General features: G+C 48.2%; 1 protein-coding gene across 3 annotated transcripts in view; it reads left to right on the forward strand.

Moving 5' to 3' along the window:
• Positions 1-12,997, forward strand: part of PTPRN (protein tyrosine phosphatase receptor type N) — a 38,321-nt gene that overhangs the window by 10,048 nt on the left and 15,276 nt on the right. Inside the window, exons 2-13 of one of the 3 annotated variants that reach the window (XM_079947124.1) lie at positions 3,313-3,363; positions 4,049-4,162; positions 5,119-5,224; positions 6,088-6,271; positions 6,866-7,181; positions 7,462-7,578; positions 8,421-8,458; positions 8,878-9,203; positions 10,051-10,137; positions 10,948-11,027; positions 11,581-11,645; positions 12,621-12,833. In XM_079947124.1, coding sequence (XP_079803250.1) covers positions 3,313-3,363; positions 4,049-4,162; positions 5,119-5,224; positions 6,088-6,271; positions 6,866-7,181; positions 7,462-7,578; positions 8,421-8,458; positions 8,878-9,203; positions 10,051-10,137; positions 10,948-11,027; positions 11,581-11,645; positions 12,621-12,833 — 1,697 coding nt within the window. The remainder of the gene's footprint in view (positions 1-3,312; positions 3,364-4,048; positions 4,163-5,118; positions 5,225-6,087; positions 6,272-6,865; positions 7,182-7,461; positions 7,579-8,420; positions 8,459-8,877; positions 9,204-10,050; positions 10,138-10,947; positions 11,028-11,580; positions 11,646-12,620; positions 12,834-12,997) is intronic. The other 2 variants (XM_079947125.1, XM_079947126.1) reach the window with 2 other exon arrangements.

Consider the following 12,997-nt stretch of genomic DNA (forward strand, 5'->3'; position numbering starts at 1 on the left):
AAGGGCTGGATGTCAGGCTGTGCTCGGAGAAGCATAAACAGCTCGTGTTTTGACTAGGCCTTTACAAAGGAACTGTGAAAGGGACTTTCCAAGCGGCCAGTGTTATTGCTGCCAGGTGCACAGAGTGTAAACAAGCCAGCTATTGGATTTTAGAGGCTTGTGTTTGAGAGTCAATGCAAGGACTCAAAATGGATGCCAAGAAGGGAGTTCTGCCTTCTCCACCCCTCTTGACCAGTGACAATTATGCATCTTGGTCTATTAAGATGAAGGCCTTGCTGCAGAATCAGAGACTGTTTGAGGTGATTGAGAACCCCATCCCTGCAGCACCAACGCGTGCTTGGGAGTCACAGGATGTGAAGGCCAGAACTGCTATAATTCTGTGCGTGTCAGACTCTCAGCTTGTTCATATACAAGATTTACCGCACGCGAAAGATGTTTGGGACACGCTGAGAAGGACACATCAGAGAGATGCAGGTTCTTCAGCATTGCTGTATTTTGAAAAGCTGACTAACCTGAGGCTTGCGCCTGATGGAGATGTTCAAGCGCACCTGACGGAAATGAAATTTCTGCGTCAGCAGATGGTGGAACGCAATTTCCGTCTGGATGAGGAAGTGTTTTGCTTCATGGTGATAAACAGCCTGAATCGGACTTACAAAACCGTTGCCAGTCAGCTGGGGTCTCTCCCAGCTGCTGATCTAACGGCGGACAGGGTCTTTGCCGTGGTTCTTTGTGAACATGACAGACTTGCCGCCCTGGAAGTGAAGGACAGGGGGAGTCAAGAACGGAGTTCTAACACCCCCACTGCTGTAGCTACTGGAGGAGACGCCGTAGCTTTGAACATTGTCCGATGCCACATTTGTGGACAGACTGGGCATCTTCAGCGGTACTGCAGGAAGCCACGTCAGAACAAAGGAGCCAAGGGAAGCTCCACGAAGTCTGAGGCGTCAGGCAGAAGTCATGCCAAGTCACAGGCGAAGCCTGCAAAGGCTTTGTTGTCCCTAAAAGCCACACCACAAGTGGGGAAATCTTTCATTTTAGACACGGGAGCGACGGTTCACATGACCCATCGCAGGGATTTGTTTTCGTCGTTTAAGAAGCAAAGCTTCGTTGTACAACAAGCCAACGGTCAAGAGCTGGAAGCGACCGGAATTGGGACTGTGTATCTTAAAAGTCTGAACTTGACTATAAACAATGTTTATTTGGTTCCAGAGTTGAAGTACAATCTGCTCAGCGTTTCGCAGATTGCCAAGAAGGGACTAAAACTGTCCTATGATGATCAACACTGCGAGATCTACAAAGATGGAGAGTCGTATCTTTCTGCCAAAGAGAAAGATGGACTGTATTTGTTGACTTTTGATCAAAGTGATTACATGGAATGTAATTCTTGTGATTCTAACATGATTTCTTTTGCAGGTGTAGCCAAGAAGAACGCCAAGCAGGTCACCTCGAGGGTCGACAAGGCATTTCAGCGGGTGTATGCTGATGTGATTGGTCCTTTAGCACCTTCTAGAGGCAATGCAAAGTATTACCTAATATGTGTTGATTCTTTTACAGGTTTTGTCTGGATTTATCTTTTGGAGAGACCGAAAGAAGCCTTAGAAAGGTTTAAAGAGTTTTGTGACAAGGTTAAAAATATGCATGATGCTGACATAAATTGTCTTTGCACAGATGAGAAGCCAATTTTTCTCTTACAGGATTTCCAGAGGTTCCTGAAGAAGAAAGGGATAAGACACAAAATTGCAGCTTCCGAAGAAGCTTGGAAGAGATGTATCTGTGTTAGGGTGAACAAAGAATTGCAAAAGGGAATGGAAGCGCAATTGCTTAGTTCACATCTGCCACATGAGTACTGGGCTGAGTCACTAATGTCATTTTGTTACACGTGGTTGAGAAAGGTTTCAAAAGAATTGGGATGTTCTCCTTTTGAGAAACTGTTCCACAGAAAACCTTCTGTTGCCCATTTCAAGGTTTTCGGGTCTCATGTGAGAACAGAAGCTCCAGGTGGAGTAAAGAATGCCAGAGGCATTTTTGTGGGTTATGAAAAGGGTCTCTACAGAGTAATTTTGTCTGAATCTGGTAAGGTGGTTCTCACAAAATTTCTAGAGAGTGCTCCTGAACAGGAGAGAGTGATTGTTCACACATTTCCCACAGGTGATGATGATGATTCTGATGATGATGATGATGAGTTTGATCTTATTGAGTTCAGTAGTACTGATGATGACAGCGATAGCTCAGACAGCTCAGTTGTCACAGTCATTGAGAGGAAATCTCACATAATGACTAGACCCTCAGAAGAGGAGGATGAACCACTGATTAAGCTTAGTACTGGTTCTTCCGAGAGTTCAGAGGCTGAACCAGAAAGCAAGGGAGAGCAGCACCTCTTACGTAGGTCTGAGAGAGCAACGAAGGGTGTACCACCCAAAAGGTATTCAAAGGAGTTTGCAAACCTAGCTATTGCATGTGTTGCTGTTGTAAACGACCAAGGTCAAATTGAAGCTGTGTCTGAGTCAGAGACAAAGGCACAACAGAGAGTTGCTAACCAAGGTAATGCAGATGCACTCATTCCTTGGAAGTCACACAACCAGAGAGGTACATTGGTAAAACCAGTGGCGGGTAGTTCCAAGGGTGGAACTGAAACAGCAGGGGAGTGTTATAAGTATAACAACTGTTTGTTTTCTTCTCTGGATGACGCTTTGCTCACTGCACGCATTGATACTTTAGGGGGAGTATGTTATTCTAAAGCAGCAATGCAGCAGCAAGCAAAGGCTATAGCAGCCAAGTCTGCTGCTTGTGGCTGGAAAGCCAAACAGGATGTGTGTGACTGTTGCCATGGAAACAAGGGGCAGTCCATTCTGTATTGAGCACCGGATGTTAGCTCAGTGTGTGTGTCATATGACCTGTACAGGATGTACATGGGTGGAGTTTGGAGTTTTCTCTCTGTTTGTTGAAGAGAGCAGACATGTTTTCTCTTTTACCGTTTGACTGCTGAAGACAGGAATAAAAGAACGTAAGATACATTTCTGTCTGAGTCTGATTCCCCTCCCTGGGGATATGCTGGAGAGCAGGGAGGAGGAAAAGCAGTTGGTGTGTTTTTCTCACAGCCTGAGGAAAATCGCCGGAACGGACCTCGTGTGTTTTTCCTCCGGGAGTCGCCGGAGGGAGGTCAAAAGAATTCAGCCGGTGCCTGGAGAGATAGGCACATACCTCTGACCGGCCCAAGAATTCTGACAGCAGTCAAGCTGGAGCATCTCTTATATGAATTATAATACTGTCTCTCTGGAAAACTCTGGTGTGTCTCTGTCACTCTCTTTCCAGGCTGCCTATTTGACAGGAGACTCTGCTCCCAACAGGAAGTCTGTGTGCAAGGTAAATAAGCTTGGGATGGATTGGAATTAAGGGCATTAAGACCATAGGGAGGAAAAGCACCTGTTGCTGCAGAGTGATGTACACTTATTTCCCCTGCTGTGTTAAAATAGACTTTCTGCATTTGTTATGAAGGGGGGGGGGAGAGGACCACATGTGCAACAGAATCTGGAAGCCTTTCTGCCCCAAGAATGGGACAAGTGCTTGCCTCTTTTCCATGTTGGCATGTTTCCTTGAGATACTCCTTGGTGCTTCTCATATGAATTATAGCCTTGTTGTGATATTGGTCCATTTGGGCATCTAATGGTAGAAGGTGTGACTGCATGCTTAAGCTCACAAGACAAAATTATTTCACTTTCCCTGTCTCTTAGTGCAATCCTATCCAGGTTTGCCTTGGGCTAAATCCCACTGAATTCAATGAGGCTTACTTCCAGGAAAGTGTATTTCAGCTTCAAGCTTTTGCATATCTAATTATCTTAGGATGGACTTTCGTGAAATTCATTGGAGACATATTGTATTCACACTCTATATTGAAGCTCCCCATAAGCTGTGCAGCAGCCTACTAACCACCATCTCATCTGCCTAGCTGTGTTATTCTCTCACCCTACTTTTTTCTTCCCCCTCCTTTCACCGATCTTTCCACCCTGAGTTGCATGACCACTGTCTCATAGTCATGTTATCTTTGCAGATGGATTGTTTGGTCAGTGCCAGGAAGGTTCCCTTCGAGATAAGCCGTACTTCCAGGTTACAGCCTCTGTGCTCCAGCGTTTGCAGGATGTGCTACGGCATCTCATGGCACAAGGTAAGTGTCCGTGCAGGAGGAGGAGGAGGAGGAGGAGAATTAACGTAAGATGAGGGAAATGAGCCAGCTCTGCACAAACCAGGAGAGGGAATTAAGAGCACTCCATGCCCCTTCTTCTAGTCCTGGCAACATTACTTGGGAGTCTGTCCAACCCCCAAGTACCACCAAACCCTCTACCAAGTGAGACCATTGGTCCATTTAGTGCAATATTGTGTGAACTGACTAGCAGTGGCAGCAGCTCTCAGGGTTTCAGACGAAATTCTCTCCCAGCCCCACCTGGAAATGCTGGGCATTGAACTTGAGATCTTCTGCATGCAAATCAGATGCTTTAGCAGTGAGCTATGACAGCATGCTATAAATGCATATGATAATCAGGCACATCTAACATATGCTCAGACTATGGGGTCCTCCAAGCTGGATGTTGTTGTTGTTGTTTTTGGTGTGTGTATTTTGCAATATATTGTGGCAATAATAGTGCATTAGAAGTGGACCAACCACGCCTCAATCCACTTTATTAGTTGTTCTGCAATGCTTCCCCAAGATTGCTGCATTATTGCACAACAAAAGCAGGACAAAAAGAAAATGGGAACATTTATTGTATAAATAGGTGCAGCATTTCAGCAGGAAGTTGTGGGACTTAGAAACAAAGCAGTGTATCTTCCCCAAAAATTTTGCAGGTGCAAACAGTATTGAAAGGAGAAGCATATATAACAGCCACAATACAATTCACAATAAAATGGATGGGGCCCTGTATTTTACTGTTTTTCTCTGGCAAATACCTGTCCCTATATTTTGGAGATGCCGTGCTAAAATCTTTAGTCTTAGTTTCTGCAGTTGGTCATTCTTTGGAGTACAGCTGCTTCCCGAGGATTTGATGATATTCATAGTTTCAGCGCTGGATTCAATGCTTAGCTATTGTGGCCATGCTTTGACTTAGCTCTCCATCTTCATGGCAGGTTTATCGTGGCAAGATGACCTTACCCAACACGTGATCTCCCGGGAGATGGAACGCATCCCCAGACTTCACCTTCCACCTCCTTGGGAGTCTGTAGCTGAGAACAGGTAAGGGGAACAGTTCATTTGGAATGTGAGCTTTTACTTGAGTTGCTGCCATTAATTTTCATCCAATATCTGCTTATCACAACTGAGAGAGGGAAATGTCTCTTGGAGAATAAATGGGAACTCCCTTGTCTCCTAGCTGATAGTCATCTGTCTGTCACTCAGAATGACAGTTTTTAAGAAGGGACAACTCAAACACAAAAACAAGCACAGAGAAGTCTGCTGTCTCTTATCCACATTCAAGGGAAAGGAAGCTGTTGTAGGTGGTTTGAGATCCGACTCCAGTGCTCTAGTAGAACACTAATTTCAGAGCAGGAAACTCCTCTTCCAGGAGCTTGTAAAGCTTGCAAGACATTTAGAAATGGCTTGTTCTTAAGCTCTCAACGTAAGAACCACCTTTGAACAAATCTTAAGGCAACATTTTATTCTCTCCACGTCTATAAAATCTCTTTCTCTTGCTTCTTTATGGTACTTTCCCCCCTCTTTCTGTACACAACTGTTTTGAAGGCAAAGACTCTTGAGAGCCCAAGAAATAAGGCAGCAAATCATTGTGGAGACAAACTCAAAAAGTGCCAGGAAGAGAACTGGAAATGGCAGGACTTAAAAATAAACAGAGACAGCCCACTATGAGGTTTGGAAACTCCCCATGATGATGTCCACAAGATGTCCAAGCAGTGGCCATCGATGCAAGAACACTTAACTGTATCAGGATGGGAAAACTTCCCTACAGAGAGTTAGAGGCGCTGCCTCTGATAATATTGTAGCAGGCAAAAAACGCATCTTGTTGGACTGGGAAATGGGAGCTTCTAGATGCCAAGCTTCATATTGATAGCATAATATATTGTCCATGACTGTTCTCTTTTCAGGTTCCCGCCTAGTCACCTGTCTCCAAGGAAATCCTCTTCGCCACCAGAGCCTGCCTCCCTCCAGACAGCTTACCAGCCTCCTCTCCCTCCAGTCCTCCTGCAGCGGTACCTGGAGCTGCTGTTGGCTTCTCAGCCTGAGCTAGGCTACAAGGAGCCCTTCTTATCTTCATATCCACATCACCAGGTGTGTCTCAGCAGTGCTGCATACAGAGTAAGGGCAAGGAGTCTTCACGAAGAGCTGGAAGGAGAGTCAAGGGCCTGTCCTGTGATTTGCAAGGTGGCCTGTTCAAACGGAGAGAACTGAATGTGCTTAGGAGGCCTAAGTTTTACTGAAGCGTTGAGTAGGAAGGAGTCACTTCAAAGCCTGAGCAGAACTGTGACTGCTGATGATAGATTTTGGACTGCAGGCCACTGAATACTAAACTGCACCACTTTGCCTTTGGAAAAAGTTTCTTGCTGGCTAGGATGAAGGATATTTAGAGGGGGTGGGATGCTTATAGTGTTTTATTTTAACCCATAAGTTCCAATCAGTCACTTCAGTTGCTATTTTTTTACTATATCCTTTCAACCTAAAAGTTCCTTTTATCATCTATTTCTTTTTTAGAAACCCACCAACTCCTTATTAAACCCCATATGCCTAACTGCACAAAAGCTTATTTTGCACTGTACTTTTGTTTTTTTACATTGCACAAAATGGGTCTAGCTGCATGTTAGGACACACTCTGCTGCCCTCTGCCGTGAACACTTCAAGATTGCCTTTCTGTTTCCCTGTGTTTAGTTCAGCTACCCAGATGGTACCTTCCGGGACAACCCCAATGCTCACAGCGCTGAGCACCCTGTTCTGCTGGACCGAACTGCTGCTTCTAAGGCCCTGTTTGGTGCCAGCACTGCTCCCTCCTATAGGGGGCAGCAGGGACTGGATGGAGGTCAACTTTTCCAGGACCTGGGAGCACTTTACCTAACACAGGAGCAGACAGGTAAATCGAGAACTATGGCGCAGCAGAAGCACGATTCCAGGATGGATGGCCCCTTTCCGGACTATGGCGATAGCTCTGAATACAGAGGGGAGCCCCGGGCACTCCTGGCAGAGCCAGGTGAGACTGTTCCTACCTGTGTTTCACTAAGGGGTTCCTCAAGCACTTTGTAGCTCAGGGGTGAGGAATCTGTGCTCTTGTGGATGCTGTTGGACTCCTCCCATCTGCTCCAGTCAGTCTTGGCCAACAGTCAAGATTAATGGGAGTTGTAGTACAATGGCCTATGGAGGCCGCAGGATCCCCACCCCTGTTGTAGCTTGTTATCTCAGCCTAGAAGCCTTGGTGCTGGTGGGGCTGCTGTTGCAACACCTTCCCTCTTTCCCCAATTTCCCTTCCACAGATAGAGCACTAGAGAGGCTGGCAGCAGTGCTTGCCAGCTATGGCATCAGGCCCCAGGATCTCACTCCCCAGCATCTCAGCTCCCTTGCTGGTCTTCTCCGGCTCCTCAGGAGTCCAGGTAAGATCGGCAAGATGGTATATGTAAGAGGATCTGGGAGAAGAGGCAGCTGGGATGTCTATAGCTGAAGGAGAGGAGATGGAGAGAGGGTTGTGTGTGTCTGGGGATAACATGGAACAATATCCGGACTATGTCTGCATTGACAAGGGCCGAGCTGTGCTATTACTGTGCTGATCCAGCCCTGCTTCTCACAATCTGGGGATAAATCTGAGTTGGAGCTCTATCCAGAACCTGTTTTTCTGTGCTTAGCTGTGTAGCCCATGAAGTAGTAATGAAAGGGAGCATGTACTTGCTGTACAGAATACCTTTACTGCTATGTAATCAAAACGCCAACCCTACCCCCTCCTGCACATCTGGGAACATTGGGCAGAGGTTCCAAAGTGGGTAGTTTGATTTCCAGGTTGGCTTGAGGATTTAAGATCTCATACCTTAGAAACTAAGGGGACGCAGGTGGCGCTGTGGGTTAAAGCCTCAGCGCCTAGGACTTGCCGATCGAAAGGTCGGCAGTTCGAATCCCTGCGGCGGGGTGCGCTCCCGCTGCTCGGTCCCAGCGCCTGCCAACCTAGCAGTTCGAAAGCACCTCCGGGTGCAAGTAGATAAATAGGGACCGCTTACCAGCGGGAAGTTAAACGGCGTTTCCGTGTGCGGCTCTGGCTCGCCAGAGCAGCGATGTCGCGCTGGCCATGTGACCCGGAAGTGTCTCCGGACAGCGCTGGCCCCTGGCCTCTTAAGTGAGATGGGCGCACAACCCCAGAGTCTGTCAAGACTGGCCCATACGGGCAGGGGTACCTTTACCTTTACCCTACCTTAGAAACTAAATACTCTTCTAATTCTCTCCCCAGCTGGTAGGCTTGGACCAGACACTCCAGAATCTAAGCGGGTAAGGCAGCTCCTTCTAGAAGCAAAGGGCAGTCTCCAGCCCAGAGTTCCTAAGGCCCTCAAGATTGTTGGAATTCACTTTCACACAGTTTACAGGGGGCAAACGGTATGGGAAGCCTGAGTTGATGAACCAACGTCTTGCCCTGAGGAGTAGACTTGGCCTGTACCTAACCTATTCCAGCCCCTATGGTACAATCCTCCACAGCTAGTTTCTAGATGGACAGCCTGTGGAGAAGATTTGGTGTGTGCCTCTGAGACCCGAAGGCAGAGTTGGCCAGCCTGAGGCTGATAATGAACAGGCACAGTTAACGATTCAGGGGCTTTGGTTGGAGTAGAGGGCAGGAGGGATCACCCAATCGCTGGTTGTTGCAGGTTGGAAGTGTTGAGGTGCTGGTGAGTGATGTGCCTCTTTCTCCTCAGGTGACAGAAGCTGAAATGCAACATGGAGAGGAGCTGGAGCCACCCCCCTCTCAAGAGAGCTATGTCAGTGCTGTGCCCACAGAGGGGCAGGTGCAGGCACAGAGGGAGACGCTTAGCCCAACTAAGGCCAAAATAACCATGATGACAGCTTCCCCAGAACAACCTGAGCCCCTCCGTGCTGGTGAGGGAGAAGCAGCTGGCCTCAAGAGGGAGGTGGCAGTGATGAAGAAGAGCCACACATCAGTAGGGGGACCTGGCAAGGATGAGGACCGGCCAGAGACAGCGCTGGCTGCTGAGGAATATGGCTACATTGTCACTGACCAAAAGTGAGGGAAGGGGCGGGACATGGGGGGAAGGGGGAGGGCCAAGGAAATAGGAGCTAGGCCAGTGGGGGCGAGGTGTGTGCTCTCTAACATTTGGGAGATAGGGTACTATTTGAGAGGTAAAAATGCATGTGCTTGTCTAACACAGGTACGAGATTTAGACACATTATTATTATTATTATTATTATTATTATTATTATTCATTAAATTTGTATTCCGCCCTTCAGCTGAAGATTACAGGGCAGTTCACAACTTAAAAGCACAAAATGATAACACAAAATACATTTAAAAAGAACCCTGCTCCCATAAGCGCATTTAAAAAGCCATAGAATGCTTAATCAGCCAAAGGCCTAGTTATAGAGAAACGTTTTCGTATGGCACCTGAAGATACGTAATGAAGGCGCTAGGCTAGCCTCCCTGGGGAGAGCATTCCACAAGTGGGCAGCCACTACAGAAAAGGCTTCTTCTTGTGTTGCCACCCTCTGGACCTGTTGTGGAGGAGGGGGCACATGAAGAAGGGCGGAAATGAGGGAGAACAAGGAATGTTCTTCTCTCAACACCTGGTCCCTCAAATCCTATGGCTTCTTGCTGTTGCACTTGGGCAAAGCTGGACTTTAATCCCAACACATATTTGCCATCTTGTTCATATTGTTGGGTTGTCTTGACAGCTCTCATGGGCTACATTGCTTAGGTGTTTCCTTAGAGTGGGTGGCAGGAGGTTGTTGGCATTTGCTTGTTGTATACCAGTACAAGGAAAGTGTTGCCCTCCCGCTTTCTGCCTCCCAATGTTTCTCCCATGCATGCTTTTCCCATTGGCTCCTGGCCTCTCCTCTGTCTCCACCACCTGCAGGCCACTGGGTCTTGCTGCTGGCATCCGGCTCCTGGAGATCCTGGCTGAGCACGTGCACTTGTCCACGGCCAGTTTCATCAACATCAGGCAAGTGCTACTGGGACTTAACTGAGAGGTGGGGATCCATAAGGAACAGGAGTGTGTTGCTGCCTCTGACACCTCAGGAAGGGGAGGAGCCTGGTGAGGCAGGCTGGAGAGGGTTCTGGAAGCATATCCTGAGGAAGATGCCTTTCCCAAGACTGAGGGGTCTTTTGGGATCTCCTCAATGCTTTTCAAGTAGCTAATGTATCCTGTCCTGGCAGGTTCCCATTGCTGGATGGTCACAAGGCGCTTGCCTATTTATATAAATACGGTTACCTGAAGTGGCATTGGAAGTTGTTGCGTCAGCTGGCTTGTACCGAAGACACAACTTTTATTAAAAGTGGGCAAGGAACTGGAGGACATTGTGGCCACAGTCTCTCTTTCCTTCCCTTTCTCATATTGTTGCATGCTTGCATTGAAATTGGAACTAGGCCCCAACCCTTCTGCATACCCAACATTATGATTGTGATATCGCTTCTTGGCCTGAGACAAAACACAGGTGGCCTTTACAGTGCCTGACTCCAAGCTCCTAATTGGTAAATAAAGGAGGTGTCATGAGATTAGAAGGTTAGCTATTGCCTGGGCTTTTTTTAAAGCCAGAAATCTGTGAAACTCAGTTCCGGCACCTCAGGTGGGTGCCATTGCTAATATAAGAGAACAAGGTTGAGTCCTGGCACCTCTTTTTCTAGAAAAATAGCACTGGATATTGTTGAACATGGTGATACACAAAGCAGCAGAGGCAACCTGCTTTGTGGGTGTATATTGTGCTAGGATGGAATCAGGACACCTTGTAACCTCAAACCTTTCACCTTGCAGTGTTGTGGGCCCAGCTCTCACCTTCCGCATCCGTCAAAACCACCAAAACCTGTCTCTGGGTGATGTGGCCAACAGGGCTGGTAAGTTGACTCTGAAATGATAGTTGCAACACATGATAATGCATCTGGTTACAGACTCATTTCGCCATCCTGGATCTAGAAGGACTCTAGTGGTTCTTCTCAATTTGATATGGAACAGGAGGGCTGGATAATACTCCAGATGGACTCCAAATCCCATTAGTTGCAGCCAGCATATTCAGTAGTCAGGGAGGAGGTAGACCAGCAAGGCTGGGAGGAGTACAGCTTCCCCACTCCTGCCCTACAACATTGTACTCCCTCCTGACTTGGTGCTTGGCCACCCTTTATCCTGCTGTCCACCTGCCCAGTTAATGTCCATGTGCAGAGTATCCATTTCTTCCTTCAGATGCAATAGGCAAACATCAGTGAAGGCAGCTGCCTTTAGTAAACAAAGTAAGGAAGGCTATCATGCAACATGGCAGTGATCCGGAGATAGCAATTAGCACACCACTCCCTGGGCCACTCAAAAGGCTTCACTCCCCCAGCAACTGCCTGCCTGCCTGCCTTTGCCCTTTTGCCAGCTGTCCCTCCTTTTTTGTCCCCTTTTCCCATCTAGCACTGGTGAAGCCACAGCTGGAGACGGAGGTGGGAGTGAAGATCCTACAGACAGGTGTTGGGCAGGTAAAGCTGGGGGGTCATAGGCCTTGGGATTTGCAGTGGTCTTTGGGTTTTGACCATAGCCCTGTTTAAGAGTTTAAGCAACATGACGGAGAAGCAGGGTTGGTTGTGCTGCTCAGACCTGCCCTCTGAAGCACACCCACCTCTACACAGTTCAGAGCCCTTCACAGCTCTAAAGCAGAGATCTGCCCCCAACTTGGTGGAAGCACCCAGTGCAGTTTGAATCCCTGGTTGTGCTTGGCTTTAAATCCTTACAGGAGGCCTGTATGAGTGGAAGAGGCTCCTTGCTTCTGACATTTACCTTCAAAACTCATGGAAGGCTCTAAACTGTGTAGAGATGATGGGGTGGAGCTTAGCCACATGGACCTGCTCTTCCTAGCATGTTTATCTACATGTGAGCAGGCCGAGTACCTGAATACGGCCAGGGATTATTCAAGAAGTGGGGCTTGGAGAATCCTGGATCACCAGCCCAGCATTGCCCAAGTCAAATTTGAAAGTGAGTGGGGCAGGGGCCCTCCAGATGCTATTGGACCGCAGCTTGCATAAGCCAGTGTGGCCAGTAATCAGGGATGCTGGGAGTTGTAGTCCAACAGCTCCTGGAGCTCCCCAGCCCTGCAGTGCCCTGGCAGCAAGAGACCAACCGAGGGATTGGATCACGTGTGGTGGGGATTCCAGCATGCAGGTTCAGTGTGGGAGGAAATGTACTGGCTGCAGGTTACGTAATGTAGGGAAGAAGAGTTTGGCAGGGACTCCCATGGACTGCTGGGGTTTTCACAGTGGATCAAGGAAATGAGAACTTTTTTCTTCAAGGAGCCAGAGGAAATCCTGGTTGGTTTCCATGATACAAAGATCGTGGGAGCGGCAGCAGCCACGACTGCCACATGTGCCAATTTTGACTCTCTCTTCCGCCTTTGCTTGTCCCAGGAGCTCCTTCCTATCCCACTGTGCTGCTCTTGACTCCTGTCTGCTTCCCCACAGCGCAACGAGGCTGCGACCTACCCGCACCCCACACACTTTGGCGACACCTTCCGCTCGGTGCTGCTCACCTTTGTCTTGCTGGCCTGTGTGGCCGGCATTGTGATAGCCGCCGCGGTGGTCTTCTGTCTGCGCCAGCATGCCAAGCAGCGAGAGAAGGAGCAGTTGGCAGGGCTGGGGCCTGAGGGAGCGGCTGACAGCACCTTTGAATACCAGGTACGGTGCGGCCCATTTTGCCCTTTGCAAAGAGCTGCAAATTGTTTCCCCAAAGTTTGGGAGGAGCCACAAAGCTTCTGTCCTGGAAGAGGGGCTTTGTGTGCAAGGACACTGCTTTGTTGCCTCTGACGTTCTGGCAAGCTCTGACCTGTCGTTCGCCCTGC

The sequence above is a fragment of the Podarcis cretensis genome, assembly GCF_951804945.1.
Source record: "Podarcis cretensis genome assembly, chromosome: 1".
Lineage (NCBI taxonomy): Eukaryota > Metazoa > Chordata > Lepidosauria > Squamata > Lacertidae > Podarcis > Podarcis cretensis.